Source organism: Drosophila persimilis, unplaced genomic scaffold, assembly GCF_003286085.1.
Source record: "Drosophila persimilis strain 14011-0111.01,24,50 unplaced genomic scaffold, DperRS2 tig00000622-arrow-arrow-pilon, whole genome shotgun sequence".
NCBI classification, from domain to species: Eukaryota; Metazoa; Arthropoda; class Insecta; order Diptera; family Drosophilidae; genus Drosophila; species Drosophila persimilis.
This window is the reverse complement of record NW_020825326.1, coordinates 929897-957120: the sequence shown is the minus strand read 5'-3', so window position 1 is coordinate 957120 and position 27224 is coordinate 929897. Positions and strand designations below refer to the sequence as shown.

Genomic DNA, 27224 nt, shown 5'->3' with positions numbered 1-27224 from the left:
TGGGCTGTTCTAAGGATTCGCTGCGAAGAATGAAAACTTGGGAAACGTCCCAGCCTGGACTTTAAACCCAAAGCCGGCTAAGTTTGTCTGGTGTCATTTATCCTTCCACTGTGCTCTCACCCTCTGCTCCACTTCTGTTTTGACCCAGACATGTTATGTTATGGCCCATCTTCCAGTTTGTCCGTTGTCAAAAACCCCTGCGTTGAGTACTTAAGGACAATTGCTCTTCTGGAAAACTTTTACCAATATTAGTGTTCATATTTTCCGAGGCTAATGAAGAAAATTTGAAATGCCATTTCCTATATCGCTCAAGTGCGTGCACGAAAAATAATGCTCCACTGACATGTTCAACCGGACAACTTCCTGACTGGGAACTTAAGACTTTTCACAGTCATATTGAAACGTTCCAGAACCTAGTAGTCTATATTCCAACAACATCAAATTCCCAAACATCTATTCGACAACACGGCACTTTTTAAGTTCAGTATAGTGCAAACAGTTGACGAGAGAGGTCGGTCTAAAATATAGAAATTTATTTGTTCTTTTGAAAAATCGAAAACAAAAACAAGAAAATTAAAGCTGTTCTAAGGCTAAGCAAATGTCATAAACAGTCATTGTGCGGGATTCCGTAATGGCCCAAGTGGGAAAACTCAACCAGTGGCTTCGGCAATCATTTTCGATTTTGAAGCGGGTATTTCAGGGAGATCTTTTTATCAAGGGAAGAGTGCACGGGCCTCTGCCTCCGACTGAGGTAGGTGACACAGTTCTTATCTTTCCGCGAAAAAGATTTCCAATGGGCTCTATCCAAAAACAGATCAAGAATCAAACGCCATCGGGAAAAGGAAAGACCAGTCCCGAAGACAAAGAGCCCACAGTACCTATCCAAGGAAGATCGTTTTTCCAAAATCTGTTTCGCAAGCCCAACGCGGATTCGGTGTCCGTCGAGACGGCGGTTGAAAAAGCCATGCCTTTTCCTCGAATGAGTCGGGTGATACCACCTTGCCGACAGGATTTCGAGGTGCTTTCTACCCCAAAACAGGATTCTATTGATAAATCGTCATCGACAAATGCCAAGGACGATACGGTCATAAAAAATGTATCTTCAGTAGACCTTTTGGTGGATTTCTTCGATACGAAATACGGCAAACGAGCTGTCCAAAGAGATTCCATGGAAATCACAACTACAACAGCATTAACAAATGGTCCGCATCCAGAAATGTGGGATCGCAGGCTTCGGTTGAAAGTGATTGCTCAGTCAAACAATATCTGTTTGTCGAAAGAATTGCCGAAGAAAGACGGATTGGAGCAGGAAACCCTGGATGAAAATGGGAAGCCCTCGAAAGCTAGGTTTTGTCGAACCATCTACTACAAGCGGCTCGGCCCCAAGCAATAGGTCGCTAGCAGTGAGATCATCCAAATTCCAGTAAAAAATAATTTTTAAAACAGAGTAGCCCTGAACTGGGCTAGAACTTTGTTCTTCTTCCATTTTTCGTTTTAAAATATTTTTTTTTTGGTTTCAATTGAAGACGAGTAACTTTACAGTAAGAAGTAACAGTAGGAAACTGATGGGCCTCTTAAGGAAACCGTCAGAAAATCCCCAACCGTCGAATGCGGTAAGCGATGAGGACTGCAATGGAAGTGGAGGTAGGGTAATTCAGCTTGTTCCCGCCAGGCAAAGAAAAAAAGCCTACATCAACGAAGATGATGAAGATTCATAGGCAGTCGACCAGAAGGAGACCGATCTCCTCCAATGCTGCCTTCTACCGAGGAGCAATAGAAGATGTGTAGAGTTAAACAACTATTAAATATGTGAAATTCAATCAAAGCTCTTGTAGTGGTCAGCTATTTAGTATTGCACTATCTTTTTGTCTATGGCGTCGCCAAGGGATGCTCGAAGGTATTCCCTTCTGTGTCTGATTTGCACCATCATTAAAATCCTCATCGTCAGCGTTTGTAATCTAATTTGTAGTCATCATCCTCGTGACCCCCATTCAGCCCCGTCCAGTCCAAATGTGTGGGATGGGTGGTGGTGCTTTTCAAATGTCGAATAGCATGACCGGAACGAATGAGCACGGGGATAGCAGAGTGTTATGCATTTTGCATGACCCCAACCCTCATCCGAACCCCAACTCAAACCGAACCCAAGCCTTGACAATCTCCTTGAATGCCACTCCAAATGGCTGTCCCGTTTTGTGTGCTATAAAACCAACAATGGAGGCGTCAAATGAAGAGTGGCAGATATTGTCCTGACATAGGATATTCTCTATGAACTCGATATGAGGTTGTCTAGGAATGTTTTTATACCCGATACTCAAAATGAGTATTGGGGTATATTAGATTTGTGGTAAAAGTGGATGTGTGTAACGTCCAGAAGGAATCGTTTCCGACCCTATAAAGTATAGGGACTTCTGTGATATGTCACTGCTCCAAAAATATTTCAAAACTTTGCCCCGCCCACTTCCGCCCCCACAAAGGGCGAAAATCTGTGGCATCCACAATTTCGACGATACGAGAAAACTAAAAACGCAGAATCGTAGAAGATGACTATATCTTTTAGAGTGCAAAATCTGAACCAGATCGTATAATTATTACAGCCAGAATCACGAAAACAATTTCACTCTTTCTCGCTCTGTCTCACTCTAACACACAGGTTTCATGGTCGGTTTTGCCAATTGCAAAATATGAGTTCAAGGATCTCAGAACCTATAAAAGCCAGAGCAACCAAATTTGGTATCCACACTCCTGTGATATCGGACCTTGACCGTTTCCTGTCCAAATTTCGCCACACCCCCTTCCGCCCCCGCAAAGGACGAAAATCTGAGGCAACCACAAATCTCAGAGACTATTAAGGCTAGAGTAACCAAATTTGGTTACGTCACGCTCAGACTGATTTTCTGTCTCTCTCGCACGCACTCTTTGTCGTGTCGTTAAATATTAGCGGCGTCTGCCGGAGGAGAGCCATACTGACTTAGTATCGGGTATAACCGTAGAGTTGCGGTGTCCGCAGCAACTCACAACGTTCCCCCTCGTTTCAAGTGGTTCCGTTTCGGTTTCGGGAGAGGAAATTGAAATGGAAATAAGCTGGGTAATCAATAACACCACCATTCGAACTCTCATTCGAACAACTGAATTTGGGAGAAGGCAGTGGAAAAGCTCAGTTCAAGGAGAAGAGGTTTCAAAGTAGACCATAACGAGCATATTCACAAGTGTCTCAAATGCATACGAAGAACATGAGAAGTAAGCATATATTTACGATTATTTATACGTATAAACAAATATCAGATGGATGTGTCCATAACAAAGTGGGCATTTTCCTAGAAGGATTTCTCGCATTCGCATGTTTATTTTTACAAAGTGCAATTAGAGCGTAATTTAAATTAGTGGAATATACTAAGTGTATGTGTACTCTATGTGGTTGTAGATGCTGGTGCTTTTCTGGATGCTGCTACTGCTGGTGCTGCTGCTGGTGCTGCTGCTGGTGCTGGTGGTGAATAGTATCTGGATGCTGGTGCAATATTTATGTATGCAACTGTACGGTACGCCTAGCTTGAAAGGGTATCTGGTGGTTAGTTCTAGTGATAGATTTCTCATTCAGTTTTCACTTTCAGGGGGAGCGCAGTACTGCTTGAGTTCCGTGTAGTTGCACGGACGGCTGCAACAATCGTGGGTGGGACCGTTCTGCAGTGGTCTGTAGAATATCTCGTCGGGGGAGAGGCGCTTGTTGCGACGCCCAAAGCTGTTGGCTGTTCGGGGGTAAACGCATTGATTATTTTATCTGTATGGAACTTTCAGGGGTGTCGGTATCGAAACTTACGATAGGCATCGGCCAGCGAGCGAGTGCGATTTCTGCAGATAAGTTGTATGGACTCGGCTAGGATGTCGGCACAGCGCGTGCGCACCCCACCATCATCGGTGGTCACAGGACTCGCCTCGGTCAGGGGGCTGCCAGACAGCGTCAGGCCCAGCATGACTGCGGCCAGCACTACGATAACTTTAGATGTTGGCACTGCGAGAATCATCTGCAACGAAAGAAGGGTTAGGTTAGGGATACTTGAAAAAGTTTTCTCAAGGGTTCTCTATGCTTCTATCCATCTCCAGTATAAATTTACTTAATGAATACTAAAGCGAATGTATGGTACATTAACAAAGTCATATTAACGATTGCTAGATGTTAAGACTACTCGTAATGTGCAGCTTTCGAGATTTAACTATGGAAGTTTGGCTTACACCTGTTCTATCTGTATTTTTCAAGTTTTTTATCTGTAACGCTTTTCCGGATATCCTTACATATATCGCACGGTACCACCCGCCTCTGGGTCTGTGCGATGGGACACCGGCTCCTCGTTTATCAGTGTCAAATATTACTATATTTTTAATTCAGATCCCATTCGATTGTGGTTTTGTTTTTGTCTGACGCTAGATCGGGGCTTGGCTTGGGTCTAGGGCTGGCGCTGGGGCCTGAGTTGACGCTGGGGATGGCCAGGAAATATTTACATAAACTTCAGTGTTTAAAAATAAACCTCCAGTCTGCCTCTGAATCGGCTTATCATTTGGAACATGAGTTCTTTTTATACACAATCAGTAACGGGAGTGTGTGAGCCAAGGGAGAGACGCGGGCGAGAGGCATGCCCCATGTGGCTTTGTTTTTGTTTGCTTTTGAGAATCAGCTTCCAGCCGCCAGAGCCGACCCTATATATAGTATGTGGTTCAATGTTTTCCACTTCTTTCGCGTTCGCGTATACTGCACCGAGTGGGAAATAAACAAGAGGCGATCGGTCATCCTGTGACAGAGCTATCGTATTGCTGCACCCAATCACTCGCATATACTCGCAGCATTGGAATTTTCGATTGCTTGTTCGGCTAGATTGATCTCGGCTTGAACGATTCATTTCGGTTTAATTGAATATTGATAAGCTTGTCGGAAAAGATAAGTGTTTCTCGAATATCAAGAGTTTGTAGCAAATGGATCCAAAAGGGTTTTAATTCATTCTTAGTATGGAATCTTTTTCCAAGGATTGATTATAAGAAAACTCGCTTGAGTCTGTTAGGGATCAATTTGGTTATATCAAATCAAGTTTGCATTCTGTGAACTATTTTTGATTGCCGCTTAAGACAGTCTCTGCTGCTTATTTTATTGACAGATTGAAGAAAAGTTCCTTGAAGGAATTCTTAGCCCGTCCAAACAAAACTAAGTTTTGTTTAACCTAAGATAAGAATTGAATTTAGCTGTTGTACTGAGGAATCAAACACAGATGATAATAGCACTTGCCCTTTATATTGCCAAATAGAGTATTAAAGTATTAAGTATCAATTCTTGAAATTAAAGTCTCCCCTATAAAACTAAGGCTGGACGGCACTACTCACGTTTGCATGCTGCGTGTCCCGGGCGTAGAAAGAGTATATTCTAGTTGTCTGGGCCTTGCTTTGTGTTGTTATGTACGCAGATATATGTATGTGTTGTGGATATACGTAGGACATATGTGTATATATTGTATTTTGTGTATATGCGTGCACTCTCTTGAGTTCTGTCGTATTATCACTTGCCTAAGGAACTTTCTTTTTGGTAATTTGCATATTAATTCTTTTGCAATCACACCGTTTCAAAATCACATTCAATTGACGAAAACAAAACAAAAAGCAACAAAAATCGATAACACTAACGTTTATCTTTTTGGGGGAGTTCCCTCTGTGGTATGGGGCTTAGTGAGGGGTGAGCGGTGGTATTACGTGCACAAAAAAACAAACGAAAATAGTTGTGGGAAGCTTTCCGCTTGTGCGGAAAGAACACAATTGTGCACCGAAGCGGATCGACAGGGATCTGAGTTGTCTTTCAATGAGTTATCGGGATCGATAGGCGATTGGTGCGAGTGTCTGTGCTGCGGCTGGGGCAATCGAACTGCACTGGGGGGGTGACGCGTGCTTTTGCTTGGGCTGCTGCTGGTGTGCTCGAGTGCTTCAGCTGCAGTTCTTGTTGCATCTCGTGTGGCGTCGTTTCCCTGTGGAACGTGGAATCTCGAAAGTAGACCGTGCCTGGGCCGGCCCGAGCCAACTCAATGTCCGGCCGCTGAGTGATGTTCTATGCTCGATGTTCGATTGCTCGTCATGTGCACTCTCTTAGCCTCTCCTCTCGCTCTGCCAACTCACGCTCCTCGCATTTTGTGATGGCTCCTTTTCGTTATATCTGTGCCTCTGTTTCCCTGTAAGGCCCGTAAGCTGCGCCTGCGCGGTTCGCACCGTTTGCTTCGTTCGTTCCCTTGCACCCTTTGGCGTTGCCGCAGATTTTGGGCTATCACTATCCTTATAAACAGCCAGCGCGCTTCTGTGGAATAAATAGCTGATAATCGCGCGCGACACTTACGAAAGCGGAATTCGAATCGAAACTGTTTTACACTTCTCTCTGATCTGCAGGCTATTTCCCTCCTCTCCTGCTCTCAATGGGTTTGTTTGCCCGAGTTTGTGGTTGTGTGCCTGTGGAATTGTTGTTTATTTTTAGACATCAGTGTGCTAAAATTAGACTGCGACTGGAAGCTGTTTGCGCTGGCGCTGCTCTGCTGCTGTTTGACGGTTATCTCTCTTTGTCTTACTCGTCTTGTCTTACGCTCGCTCTCTCTCCCTGTCGCTCTCGCTCGCTAGTTTGGCCACTTCCTGCCGCTTGCTTTGCTGTTTCTTTCATACACCCACTTCCACTCCATCCAATTGAGTGTGTGTGTGTGTGTGTTCCAGTTGTTCGAAGCTAACACTGCACCATTAACTAAGTGTGTTTTAAATGTTCGAATGTTACACTGCCTGCCACTTAGTGTGATCCAATTGTTCAAAGCCCCTCAGTGACTTGAATTAAGTGAGTGTGCTCCAGGCTTAGACTGCCTTAAATTGAAAGTATTCTAATTTTCTGTTTCTCTCACTTCCGGTTCTTCTGCTGCTCTTCGTTTCACTTTCGTTGCACATTCGCCCGAATTCCAGTAAGCTCCGCACTGCCTTTTGTGTGGAATCGGTTCGCGTTTGAGAGATCTGATCGGATTGCTCACGTTCTTCGTTGTTTCACAGCCAAATTGAAAAAGAATCTTTTAAGTGCGGCCAGCGCTTCGCGAAGCCGAAGCCCCGCTCTTGCCGTCGTCGGCAAATCGTATTCGTTCCATTCGTTCGCGATCGGGTGTGCTTCTTGTAAACGGTACTCGAGGAGTCCAAGGTATACTCTATTTGTGGAGATGCATGCAGCAGGCAGAGGGAAAACTTATGCACACACACATGTATGTATGTATGAGCACATATTTTTTATCACCACAATCATCACAGATACAGTTTAGAGCTTTCACAGGAATACAATTTATCGTCTACACTTACCTAGGCATCGAAAATAAATAACCACCTGTATTACGAGCGATTCGACTGTGATACTGAAAATCCATCACGAATCATTATGATCGTTAAATTCTAACAGCATGAATGGGATCAATATCAATGGGATCCGACATATGTATGTATATAGTACAAAAATGTGTACATAAGTAGCTCGTTCATATAGTATGTATGTACATATGTATGTACACATGAACATATGTACTTACGTATGTATTTCGTTGACTGGGTATCACTTGGTTCGTAATAGAGCATATCGTAACGCATATACATATGCAGTTACAGTTACACTGCTTCCGGGCCTATGGGTGTCAGTGCACGTGAAAGCCACGTCCAGGGAAGCGGCCGAGCGGAACCAGGTTTCTAACGTAGAGACGCATGTTTTGGTACAAAGAGCCTATAAAGTAAACAAAACTTATGAAAGAAAACAAATGTCTGGCCATGACACATCCATCCAATCAACTTTGGGTCACTGTGGGGGCCACTGTGTGTGCGGGACTGTGTGTGTTCGGCATTAAGTACGGCCGGGTACACTGACAATAATATTCACGAGATTGCCTTTGAGCGTGCCTGTGTGCGTGCACATGTGCGTGTGTGCGTTATCTGGCTGAGAGTGACAAATGCAAACAGCAGCAACAGCAATAGCAACAAAAACAGAAGCAAATAGAGTGGATCCATCCGAACAGCATCTTCCCTCCCGATGATATGGCAACGTTCGTACGTGTAGGTCGTAATTGCCACATTTTGGTTAATGGGTATTGTTATTTTGACCTCTTTCAAGGGATCTACTTAACTCAAAAACCATTATAAAGTATAGATCATCGATATCGATCAAAGCAGTTTGTTGTATTATAGATACATATTAATCACATCCATTTATTTATTACATTCCATTTTTGAAACTATCTAGCTGAAACTTTTCCGGGGTGCAGTTCACCGAAATCTTGAGGTGAATGGAACAACTACATATGTACATACACAACTGTCCTGATGGCCAGGCCAGTAAATCCTAAAAGCTTCTGGCTGAAGCTTGCTTATTCCTTACTGACTTTTCAATAATTACTATTTAAAATTAAGTCGAAATCCCTATTTAATCGAACTGGACTGTGAACCGCAGTTCTTTCCGATGAGACTGGTGGGGAGTGGAAGTGGGAGTGCGTCTGTACTGTACGAGATGATTGCAGATAATTGGCATGGGCATTCCCTCCTGACGGTCTGGTCTGGTCCTTGGTCTAGGGTTATGGCATCTGGCTCGAGTCCCAAGTGTATACCCTACATATTCTATGGGCGATCTGGGGTCTTGGGCTGGGTGAGATAATGCCTGTCGATAAGAGTTGTTGATGTTTTTGTTGCTTGTCGTTGGCGCTGCCGTGACTGCGACTGCGACTCCGAGTGCAGCGTGGAGAAGGCTGCGGAGCAGTAGCAGGAGATGATGAAGAACGGAAACCAATGGGGCAGCGGCAGCCCAGTCGGAGGGCGTGGGGCGTAACGCTGTGAAAAAACCGTAAACAACGACAACGTGTATTCGACGTGATCTAGTTTCGAATCGAAATAAAAGATCCCTATTTTTAGCATTAATCTCTCTCGCGAGGAAAACAACAGAGAGCGAACGAGAGTTGCTCCATTCTAAGTCATCTAGAGAGATAAGCCGTCTTGAGATCTGTCACTTCACTTTGATGGGAATGGGGATGGTGCCAGAGTGGAGGATTGCTTGGAGGAGAGCTGGTAGGCGGGATGATGCCATACGCAATGCGGTGCAAAGTCCAAGGTGGGAAGGCCCAAACGGATGAGGCAACGCTGCGTCAGGGTCAACGGATGATTGGTCGATAAGCGGATTTATCGATCAAAACTAAACAATATCGATAGAAAAGTACCTGAATTACGAACACAGTATACATACATATATAAATGAATCGATTAATCGATAAAGCACCGCTTTATTCGATTACCGTTCGTAGGTTGTATCACAAGTTTAATACAATATCGAATGTTTGAGAGCCAACACAACGCCATGGTGAAGGCCGATGGTGGCATCGAAGGCCGTCTGTGTACCATATCGATGACTTGCGAATTATCGATAGTCAACACAACGATGCAATCACGATGAACAAGCTGAGCTCCCTTGGTTTTTTCCTCTATTCAGGCATACCCCAGCGCCTGGCGATAAGCCACTTGTGGGAGGCAGAGGCCCCACTGCGCTGGACTCCTCATCTACTTCTCCCTTGCCACCCAGAATCCCTCACCCAATGGAGGATCGATCGAGCAAATATTGTTTACTTGTGCTAAAATTGGATCTCCATTGATTGACATGTGCGGCAGGCGGGCGCCAACAACAATCCAGCTCAGACGCAGATTATTGACCCAGAAGCGTGGAGGAGGTGATGGCTCAGCCTCTGTTGCTGGCTCTGCCTCCTGCTCTGCTGGTGTTTGTTGTTGATGAAAAGCGTAGACATCGGCGACAACAGTCCACAATCTTAATTATAGCAACAGAAACAGAAACAACAGCAAAAACCTATCGGATTCCCATTAGAGCAAACTGAACTTTGCAATTAAGTTGCAAGTTCCATGAAATTGAATGGAAATACCTCAAAGTAAATGGAGTGCAGTGCTCATCGGAGTTCAGTTGGGTAGCTGAAACCCTACATATGATTTTGAAATTGATCAGAGGAAAGTACATATATTCGGATGGATAGAGGAGTATGTGTTATGAATTTACTCTCTTATGAATTTACTTTGAAAAATAATCCCCACGCAAGTATGTAAATACAACATGTTTTTCTGAAACGCTATTGGAACAACCAACATAAATATTTTTATATTTAATTTAAACAAAAAAATGTATAGAACCTCATATAATTAAATAAATGTAGGTAATAAAATACTATCCGTTTTTATGTATTTAAGAAATACATAGTATACATAATACATAGTAGTAAATAAATGAGTAATACCCATTCCAGACCCCACTTGAGTTTAAGTACAGTGCTTTATGGACCACTTCGTACCGTCACAGAAATCGCCCCTAATAGATCTTAGATCCTCACCTTTGTACGAGCATTCCGATTCCGACTCAATATTTGCGAATATTTTCACGCGAGCGATACGAACAAACAGCACCAAATTATCGCCCGATGTCAATAAACTGTTCCAATCGACCCACAACGCGACCTGTCCCCAACAACAACAGGATGGAGATATATGTATGTGCATATGTGTGTAGATGCTGCGAGCATAGATCACCAACGGGCATAGACACACATTTTTCTGGGTTCAAATGGCTTTAAACTACTCGGTCTGACGTGGGTGGTGTGAAATGTAATGGAATCGACTCAGGCTGAAGCTGAGCCTGTAGATTGGGATGGGGCGGGGACGCCAATGAACTGCAATCGGTTAAGAGACCTCAAGGGCAATGTCTGGCCCAAAAAACAGTCAAAAAGCTGCAGCCAGAGAGAGAGAGAGTGTGGTTGGAAGAGCAAGCGATGAGAGTTATCAATTTAGTCAGAGAAAGCTAAAAACAGTGATGACAAACCTTTCCAAGTGAATTTAAGGTATCCCAAGTCGTTCCAAGACCAACTTAATCCTTGGAAAAATCCCAATCCCAGAAAATGCAATGATCCGATCCGATTAACACTTAGAAAGAGGCGTTTCCGACCCCATTAAGTGTATATATTCTTGATCAGCATCAAGAGCTTAGTCGATATAGCCATGTCTGACTGTCCATGTCTCCGTCTTTATAAGCAACTAGATCTCAGAGACAATAAGAGCAAGACCAGACTCCTGTCATATCACACTCTCAGAAGGGTATTTCAAAAGTATGCGATACTAACTCTGGTGCTTAGGTATAATTAGGTATACAATATATTATATAGGTTACATATATCATAAGCTCACATATGTACGTACATATGTACATACATATATGTATACTGACTGAGCCGCGGCTCACAACGTTCCCGCTCGTTTTATCTGAATAGCACAAAAGAACAGGTTGCATTCAAGACAAAATTACTCATCATTAAACAGATAATACCTATTAGTTTATATATAGGGTATTCAGGATTCATTCTTCGAAAAATGTATCGATTCGAATTGCTGTTGGTTCGCGTGCCAAAAGTGCTAGCTGGAATCAGTGACCCAGAATCGGAACCGCCATGCCCATCTCTAATCTCTACCGACTGCGGCCGATGGCTCCGCTCGGTCTCCGGCGAGGCTCGGGCTGGAATTCGGGGGCCTGGACTGGACTGGGGACTTGTCTGGACTCTGTCTGGGCGAGACGTGGCCTTGAGCACGACCACTACGCGGCCACCCCTCAGGGCCGTTGCACTTTTGCTTTGTGTGGTGCTTCGTGTGGCAGAGAGCGGGTGCGTGTGTCCTGTTGACCTTTCATTTCTCGGCTAGCACTTCCATTTCCCATGAAGCCCACACGCACTGATTTCGCCGCGTCAGCAGCCCAGCGATTCCACAGCGAATCACTTGAGTGGCGCGTGGACTCGAGTTGTAAACAGAATCGACTACATAACATTTATATGCATATCTGGGCTTCCATGTGTGCGATTAGGAGCACGATTTCAAATTAAAATATAGATCAATAAAAAGTAAAAAACAATATCCGCATTTCCATCGAATTCATCAATAATTTAAGAAAAACGCTAATGTGGCAGATCTGATTTACACAAAAGGATTTATAGAGGGAAAATGTAATAGGATACAGTGCGTTTCATAGTATGAAATGCCGAATGCAGCGAGTTTTGGATAAGAAGTTTGATTGAACATTCATCTCATTGAACATTTCATCTCGTAATAAAATAGATCGAGGGTTTCCCTTGATTAAATACATACGTACATGCATATGTATGTAGGTGCTAAATAATAAAATAAATGTTGTCATTTATTTATGCTTAATGAAGCATATGTACATACATATGTATGTATTCGTCTGCATTAAATGCCCTTATGCAGATTCAAACTACATATGTATGTATATATTGCCGTGAGGCCATTTTCTAAGCAGTATGCTTAGTCGCAATAATAATTAATTAAAATTGATTTTCCCGCGATTAGCTCGGCAGAGTCTGCCTCAATCCCAGGACGGGAGCAAAACCAGGGGTTAGGTTAGCCATCGATAGCAATTCCCAGTTGCCAAATAACAAATAAATGAGATCATGGGGTTCATGTCAATTTTAATCAATACTTTTCGTGCTGAATTTTATATAGAACAATTATTTTTTGTCATTTAATCTTGGCATCGCTGGTGGTACATCGATTTGCGATACCTCTGTTGTCTCCTCTCTTTCTGCTAAACGTCTTTTGAATTTTAAGCTAGTTTCTTAGTTGGTGAAAGATTTTTGAAATGTGTGTAATCATGGGAAATTTTTGTTGAAGAGTGCAGATCGATCCTCGAGCTGCACATGTATATGGATTCTTAATTTGGCGTCAAGTGTATTTAATCACGGGAAATTTTCGTTACCATTACCGATACCACCGACCAGCACAAGCGAGCAGCATATGGATAGATTTTTTTCTAGTTAACAGCTGGTGGGGGTGGTGGTGGTGGTGGTCGAACACTGGAGGGACCATAGCCTGGCTGATTCCCAGCATTGAAGACGTCTATGGTCAGATTTTTGACCAAAAACTGTGCCACAAAGTCTGCGGAACTACGAGTACCTTGAATGTCGTTTACATTGAAAGCTTCTGCCTCCAGTGTCTCCAGGGCCAGCCACACTAAGGGCTGGCTGACGGGCTCGTCGATTCCAATGCGCGGCAGGGTGAAGTTGCACCGGCGGCGGATCACCGCGTAACCTCCTCCGTAACGCTGAAGGAAGAACCCCTCATCTGGCTCCGATTCACTCAAGTCTGGACGGGAAATGGAGATGGATGATGACAGAGAGCTATAGTCACGGCCCATTTTCTTACCTGGATCCTGTTCAGCTTGGGGCTGGTGAAAGTTTGGCTCGACTCGGTCTAACAGATTGGCCAGATTCTGTCGACCGGCCATTTCAAAGGCTATCATTCGAGCGTGTCGCGAGAAATGGCGGAACCGGGGATAAACGTTGCCACTCTGGCTCTGGCGGCGCATCCCCCAGCGAGCTCGAATCTGTCGCGCAGATTGGGCTTGAGCCAGGTTCTGGTTCTGAGCCTCGTCTTCAGTGCTGACGCTGACTGCACTGGGTGACCACAGTGATAGAAGTGCTCGGATCATGTGGTCGGCGAATCTAATAGGGCCCCGTTTTGAAAAAAAAAAACTTTATTTTTAGAGAGAACGAAAAACAAGGAAACGGAAGATAGTAACACGAAAGAAAGCAGTTATATTACAATGGAGACCGCCTATCCAATGGCTCCTGTGTACATCAAATTTGACTTTCCATTCAAATCAAATACTAGTCCGGTCCGTTAAACTGACCAAACATGTCCAAACATGTCCGTACCCAGGCGAAATATTAAGTCGGACAGAAAAAGGCCACGACAAGCCTGCCCGGATGTGTCGTGTTGATATTCCCCAATAATTTCGGCATATTCACCCTGAGCGACTGTCCGAATGTCTCCAGCTTTCGGTTTTTAGTGGCTCAGCCTGAATGGTACCAATCAATCATCACCATTACATTACGTGGCACTGAATGGGCAACATTCGGCATACCTTAGGGAAAGGATATTATAGAATTGAGGACATTTTTGTCATGCAAGGCTTCAATGAATGCAGAAACTAGTCAGTTGTCTGTTTTAAAGCTATTTCCACGAAATTGTGCACTTTATGGTCTTCTTACAGCAACCAAGACTGGGTATCAGGTTCGAGAATTATATACAGAAAACAGATTAAATGCATTAATATGTCAAAAACATAAGAATCTGTAATAAAGAGATTATTAACCACGATTCAAAGCAGCTTGGAAAACAGCATTTTAATATTAACGAAATAGGGTATACCCATAATACCGGCTGACAAGAAGCAGGTCTTCAAATGCCAGCAGCATGTAGGAAATTACGTGACATTCAAGACTCAGTTACGTTTCATGTCAGACTCAGTTACGTTTTATGTTTTGACCTTTTTGTTCAAGCCTTATTTGAGACGCAATCAAATTAAAAGGAGACCCTAAAATTGCATGTCCGATTCATCAATCGGATAAAAGTACATATGTGTTAAGGGCTGAGGGTCCTGGCTAGATAGTAGTAATATTAAATCAAATATCAAAATAGAGGAATATGATTTCCGATCATGGACAGAGAACAATTGGTCCTTGAAGAGCTTTACCGCAGGTTAGGTGTAAGATATCGTGGTAATTTTTTAAGCAAAGATAAAGCATATTTTCGAGTTTAACTTAATTTGTTATCCTGTTTATATAAAGGGGGTCAAAGTGCTCCAGGTTCGCTTTTTCATCGGTATATGTACGGTGTATTTTGAAAATGAGACGTTATATTTTGGTTTATTTCTGAGGATCAGACGATTTGATCGTTATATATTATTATTATTATTATTATAAATTTGATCACGGACGGTAGACATGGTGTCTACCGTCCGTGATCAAATTTATAATAATAATAATAATAATATATAACGATCACAGTGTGAAAATTTTATACTTTACATGGTACTTTCTAGTGTCTTACAGTATTTTTTAAGACGCGTTATAGACTTAACCTCTTGTCCAATGCAACAATGTAGAAATCGTTTAGAAATGAAATTTAGAACCATATCCCAGGCCACATTGAAGAAAAATTTGTGATCAGCATCGAATTTTTCAAAAATGTCTGAAAAAGGTGATATGTGCGTAACAGGTTTTCACACTAGTTACATGGGGCTTATATAAAAAAAAAAATGTTTCAAACCTACACATTTCCCCTTCAGGTGTCGCTTTTGTTAATTACGTTAAAATGTAATTTACATGTAAGCAATGTGTAGTTAGCGTTTAGTAACCATATAAGTAAATTAATTTAGTGTACATTTTTTTGACCGTTTTTATTTAAGCCTTATACATTTCGGTATATTTCTGAAGGTCAGACCGTATATTTGATTGATAAGTCCGCGGTCACACTGCCAGACACAGCTGATGGAGCGAACGAAGCGGCAAATGCAAAACAAAAACAAACAAAAAACCAATAAAAGCGGCAAGGAGCATATCATTCCATATATACTATTAATGGGTTCCAAGTGTCTTGTCTTGTTTGTTTCCATTTGATCCATGGAGTAATCTATCAATGGGTATGTAAGTACGTCTCCATATAACTAAATAAATGCTGTAGAGATGTAGGTATAGGTACATATATGTATGTATGTACATATAAGGTTAAGTGCGTGTTTTACTACGTGCTCACATGCAGCAGACTGTTTATCTGCAACGTGCCATCGAAGTCACAAATTTAGATAACTTTAGGCTCTTTGTTAGACTGTCATACGAAGTCAAAGCTTGAAGGAGTTTGCTTGAATAAAAAATGGAACCGGAATTATGGAATTGAATTATAAAAGATAGAAGGTAAATTTGTCATTGAAGTAGTATTATGGTTCCGAGTCTTTTATTCCTTTAAATTCCGAAGGAATGGACACAAATTATCATAGAAATTTGTACATATGTATGTGTAAAGAAATTTACAGGAATTTTTAGTATTCTATTATAATAACCTCATCGGGTCTGATAGATCGTTTATGGTCAGTGATGCAATACATATACCGGCGATTTTATGTTTGCCACAGTAAGCTCTGGCAACAGGTGAACTACTACATGCTGGGGCAAGCTGCATTCCATGAAGGTTGCCCCTCAGTGGCAAGCCATTCCAAATGGAAACCAGTATGGAGCGGCGTAAAAGGCTTTGGGGTGTGGTAGGTGTGGCGGGGCATGGAGTGGAGGGGGTTTTTATATTGTTTGGTTGTGTGGTGGGGCGTCGTTCGTGTAAAGGAGGTTCAAGAGATTTGCCTGGAAGTGAAATGCGACTGCGGCAAGGTCGAGTCGTTTCGTTAGTCGCACACAGTCTCATAAAAACCTGGTCGAGAGTGGAGAACTCACACACACACTCAAACGCAATGCATGTTTTACACATGTACGAACATGTTTGCATGTCTGTACGCTTGCGTGTGCGTCGAACCCGGCTACGATAGAGCCCCAATCGTTCCACTATCGAAGTTGTGCGGCATACGCGGTTCGCAGTCCACGCTCGACGGACGTGCTTGTTATCTCTCTCTCTGTCTCTCTCTCTCTCTCTGTTTCTCTTAACCAACGTTCTTGCTCTTGCCTCGAACATCGTAAATACATCGCACAGCCGCCTGGTGTCTGTCGCCTGTTGCTTGTCACCTATCGCCCATCTACACCAATCGTCATCTCAATTTTATCTTTTTGGCGAGCCTGTTGCACGCTCTCCCTACCCACTCGTTTGCCGAATTTTGTTGTTGTTTTGTTTGTTCGTGGTTCTCTACATGTGAACTGGACCAAGGAGTGGATGTCGCTGAAGTGAAGAGAGGTGAGTAGAAGAGACAGCGCATAAACAAATCCAGATGAGCGACCATGCAAAAATGAGTGCAAGCCCGTACATTCATATCTGTATTTGCAAAATATATCAGAAACCACTCGAATTTAGGCGGTTTTCGGGCAGCGGCTATCAAGAATCATTTCCCAACCACAAAAAAAACCCTAATGACTCATCTGCCAAATCGAGCAAAAAGTTTAAGTTTCAACAAGTTTTCAACAAATACAAATGTACATACATACATGAATATATATGTAAGTACTTATACAAATTTATCTATGCATTTGTATGTATTATAATCAACTGATAATGATTGTGCGCCGCTGGAAGTTAAACAAAGGAAGGCCTTGAGCATAGCATGTATTAATTATAAACTGCACTTTCAGGTGGCAACCCTACTATCGTCAAGCTCTGAACTTGACCAAAACGAGCATTCTAGGGCACACTGTAGCCGTCCAGCACAAAATCCAAGCCAGATTTCCCCCGCTATTTAGCTTGAAAATTGACCCCAAAAACGAGCATCAAAGGCACTTGCACCTCCACTGCCACCAGCTCATGCACACAATGGGATCTATTAACTGCAAGGAGTACAACACAACAGGAAATGTCACGCCCAAAAAGGAACAATCGACAGGTACATATGTACATAGCTACTAACAGTTTGAATTATGAAACCGATGGTTTTGGCACCCTTGCAGACCAAAATACTGCTTAAATATACGATATACAGAAGTGTAACACTGCGAGGTCCAAAATCCAAAAATCAATTATCTTTAAAAAAATTCTCTCCAAAGGAGTAGTTCTTTGATTGAATGCTCTGTTCACGGATATGCACATATGTTACATATATACATATATATACTATACATATATATTATACATACATATATGCATATATATACGTATGTTTGTATGTATGTACCTATGTATGTATATGCATAAAAGTATGTGTATTCACGAATATATGCAAATTGTGATAAGTGTATACATATGTACATATATGGTACTGCACTATCTATCCTTGTATATGCATATGTACAATATGTATATACAGAAATATGTACATATGTATGTATGTATATCCAATCTTGCCGACCATGACGGGGAAAAATTGGCTTTTGCCTTTGTCATGTTCCTTTCTCCACTCACACAAGGCCCGATTGAGCTGATTCGAAACCGGCAAGACAAGAATGGTCTCAATGGAATGAGTGGCCCAATAGAGAGAGCAACTTTTTCTTCTTCGCTGTCTTTCCCATAAACGTTTGCGGTCTCCAGCTGTTAGTCACTGTTATCGGCATTCGGAAAGGCTTACGCTGTCGCCCGCGACGTCAGCGGTCGTCATTTGTGATATTCGCCTACCAGCTGACGGTCCGGTCCCCCCAAGAAGGGCTCTCAGCAGAAAAAACCAACCAAACCAACCAAGCTTTTTGCTAATCCTTGAACTACAAGAACAGAACTCGTTTTGCTCGTGTTTGTCCAATAGTTTTCTGTAAGATATTTGTCATTGTTCTCGTACAATAATTATTGTTTGCTTCTCTTGTTGTTTTCGGTGTTACAATTGTCTACAATTTCTTGTTCCCATTTGAGTCATGCTGGTTAGACAAGGCCAACCGGTTTGTGCGGGTCAGCAGCCAGTTTGCTTGTGTGTGTGGTATGTGTGAGCGTCTCCGAATAAAACACAATCCGAAATCATTCCTAATTAGAAACATTGGCATATCAAAGGCTGAAAAGGGGTTGGGCTAGAAGATAATAGAGGAGAAGCTATTGACTATAAAAGACTATAAAATCCTCTCAATATGGACGCGTAATAAAGTGGTAAAAAAGGGAGTTCTTGGACATTCCCCGGTAGCAAAGTACAAATGTACAGTGCATAAAACACGTTAACGATCACAAATTTTGTACGCGCAATGAGAATCACTCAGCTCACAATAGCATTTGGTAATATTTTCAGTCGACTGAAACCTGGATGCCTGTAGGATTCCCTTTGTTGATATGGTTATATCATATCATCGTTCCCCTAATAAAACCCGGACAAGCGTGGGTCCAAATTAGTGTCGAATCATGGACGAGTAATCAAATTGCGAGCGACTTTATTGCTTGGGCGATAAATCGGATATATCTTGTTTGTACTCGTAATCGTACTCGTAATATGTACATTAGCAGGTCACTCCCGATAAGACGATAAGTGAAATACGAGAAGTGTACAACCATATTTGAGTGCAACAATTGATGTTGAACACACAAACTTATAGGTGTTTTTGTTAGTTTCTCCCTCTCTTTTTGTTGTTGTTGATGACGTAGCAAAGTTTGGCGTGGCGATGACAGTGCAGTAGTTTAGATGAGTCAGTGGTGTTGCGAATCATGGGGGTCATGTCCGTTGCCAAGCTCCACTCTGTTGTGGTCAGGAAAATTCTGGCAATTAGGCACCTGCACCCCCCAATAAAAAATCCACACGATTATCTATACGTATTGATCCTAATGCTTCTTTGGGCTCTTCGTCGTGGACAAGAGTTCCAGTCGCCTGATGGCATCGTCGAGAAATTTCCGCTGCTCTTGCAGCTGCGGCAAGAGCTCCTCGGCAGTCAGCGCCTGAAGCTTGGCGGATGACCCCGTTCCAGATCCAGATCCCGAGGTGGATTTCTCCCACTCCGACCAACGGTTGCGGAGGCCAGCGGTTGAAGGTCGAAGCATGTCCAGGACGCGTTTGATTATGGAGGGACTTCCCTGCTGCTGCTGATTCTGGTGCTGCCCCGGCTGCCCCTTGTGGTCGTGCCCGTTGTCAGTGGTGATGCTGCCCTGTGGAAATTCCGGCATTGTAAGCAGCGGTGTCCAAAAGAACGAACCGAGGCCGGAGGAGGCCGGGGTGGCTGGTGGAATACTGCTGGTCGTGTGACTGTCCAGCTGCTTGCCTAGCTGCGTGCCAAAGCGTCCGTCCAGACGCTCCAGATGATGCTTAAGGTCGTCCAGCTTGTGCTGCAGATGCTCAAAGTCGGCGGTCAGATTGATGGCCAGCCGCTGGGTGCTGGTGCTCTCCTGCGATGGGCTATAGTTGGAGCTTGCCTCTTCAACTCCACGGGTAGCCTCCAGGTGGTCGATTTGCACCCGCAGTTGCTGATCCCGTAAGAAAAGATCGTCGAGCAGCAGCTGCGTTTCCGTGCCTAGCGGCTGCTCTATGTAGATGCGCTCGATCTCCCCCAAAAGCCTTTCCCGGTGACTTCGAAGCGATTTTAATTCCAGTTGCTGCACAGGATCGGAGGATGAGGACAGACCGAGACACAAGGCCAGCAGGGCCATAAGGGCGATGACGAGTTCTGAACACAAGCAAGACATTTTTGAGACTGAGGAATCGATCCCATCCGCTTTCTACCTGAGCATCTAGTATAGCAGGCGAGAGCTACTGACTTTCCCCCATGCCCTACCCTACCCTCCCTTTCCCATTTTTGAGTTGGAAACTGGAAAAATAGAAAATTTTTTAAGTGCTTCATTTCTGAACAGATCTGTTATCTGCTATCGTTAATTTTGTCTTCCATCTAACTCTTACCATTTCTTTTGTGTGTGTGTCTCTTAGGTGGCGCCGTGGGTTCCTATCAGTCCAAGTGCACCAGCAGCAGTAGCATCAGCAAAGATACAAATATGCCAGCCATTCAGATACCAGATATCGTCGATTATACGGACCCCGTGGCCGTGTGCAATGCGGCCGACCTGAAGGAGAACGAGATGAAGCAGGTGGACTTCGACGAAGACACGCGCGTTCTTCTGGTCAAACAAAACGGTCGCCTGCAGGCGGTCGGCGCCAAGTGCACCCATTACGGGGCTCCGCTGAACACTGGCGCCCTCGGTCAGGGCCGTGTGCGCTGCCCCTGGCATGGGGCCTGCTTCGACCTGGAGACGGGCGACATTGAGGACTTTCCCGGCCTTGACTCGCTGCCCTGCTTCAACGTGGAGGTTAGCTCCGAGGGAAAGGTGATGCTGCGGGCTAAGCGGTCCGATCTGGCGAAGAGTAAGCGGGTTAAGAACATGGTCGCGCGCAAGCCGGAAGATCAGCGCTGCTTCATTGTGGTTGGCGGCGGACCCTCGGGTGCCGTTTGCGTGGAAACGCTGCGTCAAGAGGGCTTCACCGGCCGCCTGATTCTCGTGAGCCGCGAGAACTACTTGCCCTACGATCGCATCAAGATCTCCAAGGCCATGAACCTAGACATCGAGCAGCTGAGGTTCCGCGATGAGGAGTTCTACAAGCAGCACGACATCGAGGTGTGGCTCGGCGTCGGAGCGAGCAAGCTGGACACGGCTCAGAAGGAGCTGCACTGCACAAATGGCTATGTGGTGAAGTACGATAAGATCTACATTGCCACTGGCTGCTCCTCCTTTAAGCCCCCTATTCCGGGCGTTAATCTGAATAACGTGAAGACCATCCGTGAGCTGGACGACACAAAGAGCATCATCGCAGCGGTCACCGAGGAGACTCGCGTTGTATGTCTAGGTGCCAGCTTCATTGCCTTGGAGGCGGCCGCTGCGCTCGTCTCGAAGGTGGCTAGCGTGACCGTGGTGGGGCGTGACAAAGTGCCGCTAAAGGCTGCCTTCGGAGAGCAGATAGGACAGCGGGTGGCCCAGCTTTTCGAGGATAACAAAGTTACCATGCGTATGGAGAGCGGTATTACCGAGATCATTGGCGATGACGATGGCAAGGTGGTGGAGGTGCAGCTGGCAGACGAGTCGCGTATACCGTGCGATCTCCTCATCTTGGGCACCGGCTCCACGCTCAACACCCAGTTTCTGGCCAAGTCCGGCGTGCGCATAAATAGAAATGGCTCTGTGGACGTCACCGACTTCCTGGAGTCGAATGTTCCCGATGTATATGTGGGTGGCGACATTGCCAATGCTCACATCCATGGGCTGGCCCACGATCGCGTTAACATTGGCCATTACCAGCTGGCACAGTACCATGGACGCATCGCTGCCATTAACATGTGCGGCTCCGTGAAGAAGCTGGAGGCCGTTCCTTTCTTCTTCACCATGATATTTGGCAAAGGCTTCCGCTACGCCGGCCACGGCTCCTACAAGGAGGTCATCATCGACGGCAGTCTCGAGGATCTCAAGTTCGTGGCCTACTTCGTCAACGAGGCCGATACGGTTACGGCTGTGGCGTCAGTTGGCCGCGATCCCATTGTGGCTCAGTTCTCTGAGCTGATATCGCAGGGCAAGTGCCTGGGTCGCGGCCACATCGAGAATGTCGAGAACCGTGAGGCCTGGACGGCCAAGCTCCTGGAGCCGCTGCCTCTGGTGCGCTAGAGGTAAAGCAGATAGAAACAGGTCTCAGCGCCTAAAAGCTCTCTGGAGTTCTCCGCTGGCCTCTGCCGGTACCTGTGGCATGCAACTGCAAGCTACAAGAGATTTGTCTTTATATTTTCTATGCAATCGTTGATGTATTCAGTATGTCTTTACATACATACGTACACACATATGTATGTTCTGGAGTTACGCCTAATTTGTTGAGTTTTGTACACTACCGCCCATTGGCTGGGCCCAGGATCAATCAGATCACTCTTGCCTTGCTTGATCAAAGCGAACATGTACCCACCAGTGTCAGTGTAGATTCATATACATATTTTAATATCCACCCCATTTGCTACTCGTAAACACCGGCACCCACTGTAACCCAATCTACCTGATGTAAGTTCGAATTTGAAATTCCAAAATGAAAGTATTAAATGCAATATAAACGCAACAAAATTGACAATGGCAATGGCCGGTTGTCTAGTGATGAGGAGATATGCCTACAGGCCTCTAACCTGCTTCATCATAACTTTTGGCACTAAAAGCCAGTCCCTTTAGGAGAGACGCAGGTGAAGTGCAATCAATCTTTAGGCCACTGCCTGCAAACCCAGGACCAAATGATGGACCGCGGCACTCATGCAGATCGGGGAGCAGGACCAGCATAAGCAAGGAGCTATGCAACTGCTGGAACTCCTTAAGCCGAACGAAGAGTTGGTTTGAAAGCGTAAATGCAGGATTCAGTGTAATCCCTCTAGCAGACAGTGGAAAGGACAAAGCGCAGCAGTCTGCGAAGGTAATTTGCTTCAGATAAGGACGATTGTTGGACATCGATCATTGTGGATGGTATGGTATTTAAAATCGGCGCTAGTGCAGGCTAGTGTCTCATCGATATCAATAGTTTGATTTGTTCGCTGAAAATATCGATAGTTGAGCTACTATCGGCCACGACATGGCAACGCTGGTTTTCAAATATAAAATAGGTGGCAACTGTTTATGCGGAGCCTGTGTGAAAGAAAAATTGCAATTTTTTCCAATTCACACACACACACACACGCATTTCACAAAAAAAAAGAAAAACAGGCGAAAAACGCCCAATAAATTCGTGTCGGCAGAAGAAGTGCGGCAGCAGAAAGTGCATCTCCAAACTCCAACCGAAACGGGCACCAGCGAGAGCCAAGCAAAGCACTACACTGCAACCGGACGGACGGAGCCACAGCGACATTCCAGCCGAGCTGCGACCGTGCACCCCAAGAAGAGGAGGCCAATTTACGTTTATTAATTATGAATTTTCTGGGCTTTGGCCAGTCAGCCGAGATAGAGATTGTCTTCGATGGCGCCGAACACAAGACTGCCGAGGTCAAGGGTGAGGACGGCAAGGTGGAGAAAATGTTGCTCTTCTACGACGGCGAAACAGTGTCCGGCAAGGTGAGAGCGGTAGCGTGAGCACAGGCAGGCATTGGGAATAGGCGGTTGTGCAAATGCGGAGGCGTTGCCCCTTCCATTTACGCCGCTGCAAAGGCGCCTTGCCTTTATCGGCATTGCTTCTTCACTCACTCACTAACTAACTCAATTCGTTGCTCTTTCCACTATCTGTATTTCTGTGTCGTTTTCCGCTCTGTCGCTCGCGGCATTATTTAGGTTAACGTGACGCTGAAGAAGCCAGGCAGCAAGCTGGAGCATCAGGGCATCAAGATCGAGTTCATCGGACAGATTGAGCTGTTCTACGACCGGGGCACCCATCACGAGTTCAAGTGCCTGGCCAAGGCACTGGCGCGTCCCGGTGATCTCATCCAAAATAACAGCTACCCGTTCGACTTTCCTAACGTGGAGAAGCAGTTTGAGGTGTATGCCGGGTCCAATGTAAGGCTGCGCTACTTCTTGCGGGCGACCATCGTGCGTCGAATCAGCGACATCACCCGTGAGGTTGACATCGCCGTTCACACGCTTTCCAGCTACCCGGAGATGAACAACCCCATAAAAATGGAGGTGGGCATCGAGGACTGTCTACACATTGAGTTCGAGTACAACAAGAGCAAGTACCACTTGCGAGACACAATCATCGGCAAGATCTACTTCCTGCTCGTTCGCATCAAGATCAAGCATATGGAGATAGCGATCATCAAACGCGAGTCTACCGGGACCGGCCCGAACATGTTCAACGAAAACGAAACCATCGCCAAGTACGAAATCATGGATGGGGCGCCGGTCAAGGGTGAGAGCATACCCATCCGGGTCTTTCTCGCCGGCTACAATCTCACGCCTACCATGCGCGACATTAACAAGAAGTTCTCCGTCAAGTATTTTCTAAACCTGGTGCTGATGGACACTGAGGATCGTCGCTACTTTAAGCAGCAGGAGATCACCCTGTGGCGCAAGGCGGACATTCCCCGCTACCACGTCGCCCAACATCAGCAGCAGCAACACCAGCAGCATCAGCACGTACCGCTGCATGCGCCGCCACATCTGGTGAGTGGTCCGGCGGCACCAACAGTCGCCCCCTCACTCATCAGCACCAGTACGGACAGCGGCGAGGGTGCGGCCATAGGCGGATCCGGCAGTGGCCTTGGTGTGGGTGTCGGGGTGGCCAGCACCGAATCGAGAATGGGTCTTTTCACCAGGGAGAGCCCCAACCAGGAGTTTAGCCAGCAGCAGCTCGACTCTCCACTGCCCAACTCACCGCCGTTGACGCCGTTGAACGAGAGCCCGGCCGAAAGGGAGCTCCGAAGGGAGCCAACGTCAACGCCTACTCCGGCAGCTGTATCTGATCCAATTTCAGTTTCGGTAGCGGTTTCAGCTTCAGCGACATCAGCGCCAGGGCCAGAACGAGGGATGGGCGATGGCGCCGCAGCGGCCACCACAAGTGCCTCGCCCATTGCCATGCTGTCCAGCTCGCCGCCGCCACTCCCCTTGCAGCTTCCCCGTTCGGATGGAAGTACGGGAACAGCGCCGCAGGCTGCCGCAGAAGATGAGCTGGATCAGGATGCCGTAGCCACTAACGATGCCAGGGTCACGTCTCCGGCGGCTGCGAAAAAGGTTAGCGCTACGCTTCTGGCCGCCGATTGAGAAATATGCGTGGATGGATTGCCACGCACTGGATCGGATCGGGCTGGGAGTCGGGATCGGAGTCGTACTCAGCTTGTAGTGGAATGGAGGAGCAGGCGGAACTGTTTACGTATATAATTGTATACAACAGTAGTAGATCACTGACAGCGGCAGCGGCAACAACAGCAACAAAATAAGCATACATCTATTTTTTTAAAGTTAATTTAAAATTGTTACAAAATGTTTTATCGAGGTTATGCGCATCATTTACCAAATCAACAAAAATAATCAAACGAGAAGCGAAGCATAGGAAAAGGAGACCCAGACAAAAGCGTAGAAAGAATGAAATGAAGCCTCGTAGCTGCATACATATGTATATCCATTCTATATCGACGTTAGACATAAATTCTATTCGTATTATTGCTAAAATTATGATGTGGAGGAGAGATCAGCGCTTGTTGACAGACAGATTCCCAGACCTCCATAGCACCCATCCAATACGCCATCCACACCCCTTCCTGTTCATGGATCCCAATAACTCTGATCATTCCCCCACAGTTCCCACAGCGTTATAAGCGCTTGTAAAATCTTTTTTTTTTTAATTTTTTCAATTTGAGACATGAAAGTGCTTTCTAAAAGTGAAAATCCTTGAAATTGTGCATTAAAGTAAATCAAAGAGACGAACTCTAATACAAATATCAACAACACACTTGCAATAAATTTATAGTCGGATTTTGGGAGCTGCTGGGTGGACGAGGAAAAGGAATCTGAGAGCGGCGAAATTAAAAAAAATGTTACATGCCTTGCATATGTACATAACACAGTTCATATACATAATATACACGAAATATACACATAAATATATATATATATATATATATATATATATACATTGAATTACAATTTATCGAATAAAAATGACACCAAGAGCTCTAAGCACGAAATAGACAGAGACAAGACAGGAACATAATGTATTCTACATATGTACATATGCATGTACGAGCAGATGTCTGTTCCGGCGTGCTTTGGAGAAAGCGTTACATCGCCATCAGCTTTGGGAGTAAAATTGTAGGTAAACCCAATAGGGATGATCCAAATAACCTAGGCTTCACTTCTGTTCCTTTATAATATCTGCCTTAAAATATCCTGTGATTCGGTGCACTTCAGAAAGAATTTAAAAATATAAACCTCCCAAGAAAATGAAAGTTGTAAATCATGTAAAAACTTCTCCAGGAACAAAGGGAACAGTCGCCACAGTCAGCAGAACAATGTACCACCATACACATAAGCTCCTCGTTGCGCAAGCCGCCGAAGCCAGTGTAATTACATAATTTGCACATACACATAATCTATATTTACTTTATAATTAATTTAATGCATCTTGAGGTTGAAACAAGTCGATTTTAAGCTAGTCCCAGGTCTCTTTGACCTTCAGGTGGTTCAGACGCTCTTCGATGGTCACATGCGGCTTCATTTTGCGCATCGTCTGGTCATCTGTCCACTTGGCAACCAGCTTATCGCGTTTCTGCAGTTCCTTGGCATGCCCAGATGATTGCTCCTGCAGAGTTTCAAATGAAAAGAGAGTGAGATTGTGTGTTGTTGTGAATGAGAATAGGAGGCTGTTCACTCACCAGTGTCAGGTAGGGATGCCGCAGCAGGAACATAATGTGTTCCTGTCGCTCGTATTCCCGGGTGAGCGTGTCCATGGCTTGCTTGCTAACCGGCTTTACCAGACGGCGCTTCCCGCGGAATATGTGGCCCGGCACAGTTTTCTTAAAGAAGTTTATCAGTGTCAGTTGCATTATGGGTTTTCAGTTTTTTTCCTGGGGAAAATGCAGCACGTTAATTTATTTTGCATGAGTTCAACAAACAGCTGATGGGTCTATCGGTCTATCGATTTGTATAATTTTCAACGAAATGTTCATAATACTAGTACTAATTGTAATAAAAGATGAATCATTTATTACATACATTTTTTGTTTGTTTTTTTTTTTGTCAAATCGGTTTTTTTTTAATATTATTAATGAAATTGAATTGTCAAGCATCTGAGAGTACATTTACAGCACTGAGCCGATAGCGATAATCATAAGAAGTAGTAGTCG

The 27224-nt window shown here is 44.8% G+C and overlaps 7 protein-coding genes across 10 annotated transcripts; 3 read left to right on the top strand and 4 right to left on the bottom strand.

Annotated features, from left to right (window-relative positions):
• Window positions 1-553: 553 nt before the first annotated feature.
• On the top strand, window positions 554-1825 carry LOC6600160. 2 transcript variants are annotated; one of them, XR_003408993.1, is made up of 3 exons: window positions 554-751; window positions 815-1613; window positions 1673-1825. XR_003408993.1 is itself a non-coding variant. In XM_026990902.1 (2 exons), exons 1-2 carry the CDS (start codon window positions 632-634, stop codon window positions 1391-1393), a joined length of 699 nt encoding a protein of 232 aa, XP_026846703.1. In that variant the 5' UTR covers window positions 554-631; the 3' UTR covers window positions 1394-1825. The 2 variants fall into 2 exon arrangements, 1 of the variants encoding a protein (XP_026846703.1); XM_026990902.1 differs by having other exon boundaries at window positions 815-1825.
• A 1484-nt stretch (window positions 1826-3309) lies between these two features.
• On the bottom strand, window positions 3310-7034 carry LOC6600159 (probable insulin-like peptide 6). The gene is made up of 3 exons (XM_002025206.2): window positions 5365-7034; window positions 3815-4019; window positions 3310-3743 (listed from the first exon to the last, which is right to left on the bottom strand). The coding sequence occupies exons 1-3, from the start codon at window positions 5476-5478 to the stop codon at window positions 3592-3594; spliced, it is 471 nt and encodes a 156-aa protein (XP_002025242.2). The 5' UTR covers window positions 5479-7034; the 3' UTR covers window positions 3310-3591.
• Window positions 7035-12877: 5843 nt separating this feature from the next.
• LOC6600158 lies at window positions 12878-14012 on the bottom strand. Its single transcript, XM_026990908.1, has 2 exons — window positions 13270-14012; window positions 12878-13209 (listed from the first exon to the last, which is right to left on the bottom strand). Exons 1-2 carry the CDS (start codon window positions 13553-13555, stop codon window positions 12878-12880), a joined length of 618 nt encoding a protein of 205 aa, XP_026846709.1. The 5' UTR covers window positions 13556-14012.
• A 1485-nt stretch (window positions 14013-15497) lies between these two features.
• On the top strand, window positions 15498-22520 carry LOC6600156 (apoptosis-inducing factor 3). Of its 3 annotated transcripts, XM_002025203.2 has the most exons (3): window positions 15498-15554; window positions 17193-17440; window positions 20375-22520. In XM_002025203.2, exons 1-3 carry the CDS (start codon window positions 15547-15549, stop codon window positions 22093-22095), a joined length of 1977 nt encoding a protein of 658 aa, XP_002025239.2. In that variant the 5' UTR covers window positions 15498-15546; the 3' UTR covers window positions 22096-22520. The 3 variants fall into 3 exon arrangements, with proteins under 3 accessions (XP_002025239.2, XP_026846700.1, XP_026846701.1); XM_026990899.1 differs by lacking the exon at window positions 17193-17440 and having other exon boundaries at window positions 15528-15550; XM_026990900.1 differs by lacking the exons at window positions 15498-15554; window positions 17193-17440 and adding an exon at window positions 18216-18295.
• LOC6600157 lies at window positions 18372-20360 on the bottom strand. The gene has a single exon (XM_002025204.2). The coding sequence runs from the start codon at window positions 20134-20136 to the stop codon at window positions 19282-19284; it is 855 nt and encodes a 284-aa protein (XP_002025240.1). The 5' UTR covers window positions 20137-20360; the 3' UTR covers window positions 18372-19281.
• A 595-nt stretch (window positions 22521-23115) lies between the features above and the next one.
• Window positions 23116-25829, top strand: LOC6600155 (vacuolar protein sorting-associated protein 26). The gene is made up of 2 exons (XM_002025202.2): window positions 23116-23505; window positions 23719-25829. Exons 1-2 carry the CDS (start codon window positions 23362-23364, stop codon window positions 25141-25143), a joined length of 1569 nt encoding a protein of 522 aa, XP_002025238.1. The 5' UTR covers window positions 23116-23361; the 3' UTR covers window positions 25144-25829.
• Window positions 25830-26453: 624 nt separating this feature from the next.
• LOC6600154 (ribosomal protein 63, mitochondrial) lies at window positions 26454-26959 on the bottom strand. The gene is made up of 2 exons (XM_002025201.2): window positions 26754-26959; window positions 26454-26680 (listed from the first exon to the last, which is right to left on the bottom strand). Exons 1-2 carry the CDS (start codon window positions 26922-26924, stop codon window positions 26531-26533), a joined length of 321 nt encoding a protein of 106 aa, XP_002025237.1. The 5' UTR covers window positions 26925-26959; the 3' UTR covers window positions 26454-26530.
• Between the last annotated feature and the right edge of the window lie 265 nt (window positions 26960-27224).

What these genes read in the sequence shown, in the direction of transcription:
- LOC6600160 (XM_026990902.1), top strand. Translation starts at nt 632, where the DNA reads ATGGCCCAAGTGGGAAAACTCAACCAGTGGCTTCGGCAATCATTTTCG. An exon ending in GGCCTCTGCCTCCGACTGAG is followed by an intron (nt 752 to 814) that starts GTAGGTGACACA and finishes ATCCAAAAACAG; the next exon opens with ATCAAGAATCAAACGCCATC.
- LOC6600154 (XM_002025201.2), bottom strand. Translation starts at nt 26,924, where the DNA reads ATGCAACTGACACTGATAAACTTCTTTAAGAAAACTGTGCCGGGCCAC. An exon ending in GGCATCCCTACCTGACACTG is followed by an intron (nt 26,681 to 26,753) that starts GTGAGTGAACAG and finishes GAAACTCTGCAG; the next exon opens with GAGCAATCATCTGGGCATGC.
- LOC6600156 (XM_002025203.2), top strand. An exon ending in CAAAAAGGAACAATCGACAG is followed by an intron (nt 17,441 to 20,374) that starts GTACATATGTAC and finishes TGTGTCTCTTAG; the next exon opens with GTGGCGCCGTGGGTTCCTAT.
- LOC6600159 (XM_002025206.2), bottom strand. Translation starts at nt 5,478, where the DNA reads ATGTCCTACGTATATCCACAACACATACATATATCTGCGTACATAACA. An exon ending in GGGACACGCAGCATGCAAAC is followed by an intron (nt 4,020 to 5,364) that starts GTGAGTAGTGCC and finishes CTTTCGTTGCAG; the next exon opens with ATGATTCTCGCAGTGCCAAC. An exon ending in CTCGCTGGCCGATGCCTATC is followed by an intron (nt 3,744 to 3,814) that starts GTAAGTTTCGAT and finishes ACCCCCGAACAG; the next exon opens with CCAACAGCTTTGGGCGTCGC.
- LOC6600155 (XM_002025202.2), top strand. Translation starts at nt 23,362, where the DNA reads ATGAATTTTCTGGGCTTTGGCCAGTCAGCCGAGATAGAGATTGTCTTC. An exon ending in GCGAAACAGTGTCCGGCAAG is followed by an intron (nt 23,506 to 23,718) that starts GTGAGAGCGGTA and finishes GGCATTATTTAG; the next exon opens with GTTAACGTGACGCTGAAGAA.
- LOC6600158 (XM_026990908.1), bottom strand. Translation starts at nt 13,555, where the DNA reads ATGATCCGAGCACTTCTATCACTGTGGTCACCCAGTGCAGTCAGCGTC. An exon ending in CCAAGCTGAACAGGATCCAG is followed by an intron (nt 13,210 to 13,269) that starts GTAAGAAAATGG and finishes TTTCCCGTCCAG; the next exon opens with ACTTGAGTGAATCGGAGCCA.
- LOC6600157 (XM_002025204.2), bottom strand. Translation starts at nt 20,136, where the DNA reads ATGTCTTGCTTGTGTTCAGAACTCGTCATCGCCCTTATGGCCCTGCTG.